Genomic DNA, 1,435 nt, shown 5'->3' with positions numbered 1-1,435 from the left:
TATATATATATATATATATATATATATATATATATATATATATATATATATATATATATATATATATATATATATAATTCCATTAGGAAAGGGAATATAATTATATATATATATATATATACTTTGCAAAATAGTGCTCATTATTGATAAGCTATCATTTTGTTAGATAACTCATGACATGTTGAACAGATTAGCAAAATTTCGAGAGCAAAGAAGAATAAGCCTTTTTAATGCACCTACAATTCCATTAGGAAAGGGAATATAATTAGCTGCTAATTTGACTATAGAAGCTTTGCTACTCTCAACTTTTGACGAGTTTGAATCTGTTCATTCTATAAACACATTTAGGTAATCATTTATAACCTTTTTCCAACTATTTTATCTTCTCAATACTTCAGTTTAGGTACAAATCTATACAGTAACAAAAAGTGGCATTGCTAGTGCGCAGAAATTTGAAGAACTTCTTCGGATCAGTGCACCAAAGGTCAATATAACGGCAAAAGAAATAGCAAAAAGTACAGCTTCATTTCGGGCAATCCTTGAATCACCCGTTATTTTCGATCCTCCGGAGTGCGATTTGCATATCGTAGTATTAGATATGCGAAATATGACCATTTATGACCGTATTACGCCTCTGACACCGGAAATATCACCTGTTGTTTTAGAAGGACTACGGCCTTATCACCGTTATATTATAAGTTCCCAGGTGCATCTTTCGACATTTCTTACGTAATGTAAACTAGAAAGCGCTTGAATCAAGTTTAGTAAGTTTAATTCACTTGACTAAGGCTGAATACAGGTACATTTTTCTCATTCATATTCAAAAGCTGTTGTCACTGTGATCTTCGTTTACTTATATTCTTTTTAGACATCTGTCATGCATTTTAGTAACAAAAAATAAATTTTTGTTTAGAGTTATTTGAAAGCAAGTTGTGGAGTATAAGTATAAATTTAAATTCCGGATAAATTTTTGCAATCAGTAAAGGATCTGTTTTCAGGTTATCTGTGGCAAACCAAATGATAAGAGTTGTTTGCCGAAACTTCGGGCAATGGAACCAGTCTTTTTCGAAACGCGGCAAGATCGACCGGGACCAGTACGGAATCTAATGGTGCGCATATTGAATCCATATAGTGTGCAATTATTTTGGCTACCGCCATCTTTGCCAAATGGCATTATCACGCATTATATCATTGGCATACATTCTATGGTTTGTTTTTTTCAATTTTTTTTAATTCGAAGTGATTCCTAGTTCTTTTTTCTTTTTTTTCCAGTAAAATATAATTTACTGAAATAGATTCTAGATATTGATGAGTGTGCAAATGATTGCTTGACAAACCAAAAAAGAGAACAGCCTATAAATCGAAAGTTGAGGACAAATGATTGTCTAAAATTTCAACTCCTGAGAATCTATTTCTGTAAAATGAAGTTAGGCAC

At 31.6% G+C, this 1,435-nt stretch overlaps 1 protein-coding gene across 1 annotated transcript; it reads left to right on the top strand.

Moving 5' to 3' along the window:
• Positions 1 to 598: 598 nt before the first annotated feature.
• Positions 599 to 1,208, top strand: LOAG_15592 (hypothetical protein; the record flags this gene model as incomplete). Its single annotated transcript, XM_003151084.1, has 2 exons — positions 599 to 706; positions 999 to 1,208. Coding segments are annotated over 2 exons (318 nt in total), but the record flags the coding sequence as incomplete, so codon positions are not given.
• Between the last annotated feature and the right edge of the window lie 227 nt (positions 1,209 to 1,435).

The sequence above is a fragment of the Loa loa genome, assembly GCF_000183805.2.
Source record: "Loa loa unplaced genomic scaffold supercont3.2235, whole genome shotgun sequence".
Classification (NCBI taxonomy): Eukaryota; Metazoa; Nematoda; class Chromadorea; order Rhabditida; family Onchocercidae; genus Loa; species Loa loa.
Note: the sequence above shows the minus strand (reverse complement) of the source record. Positions and strands in the feature narration are given on the sequence as shown.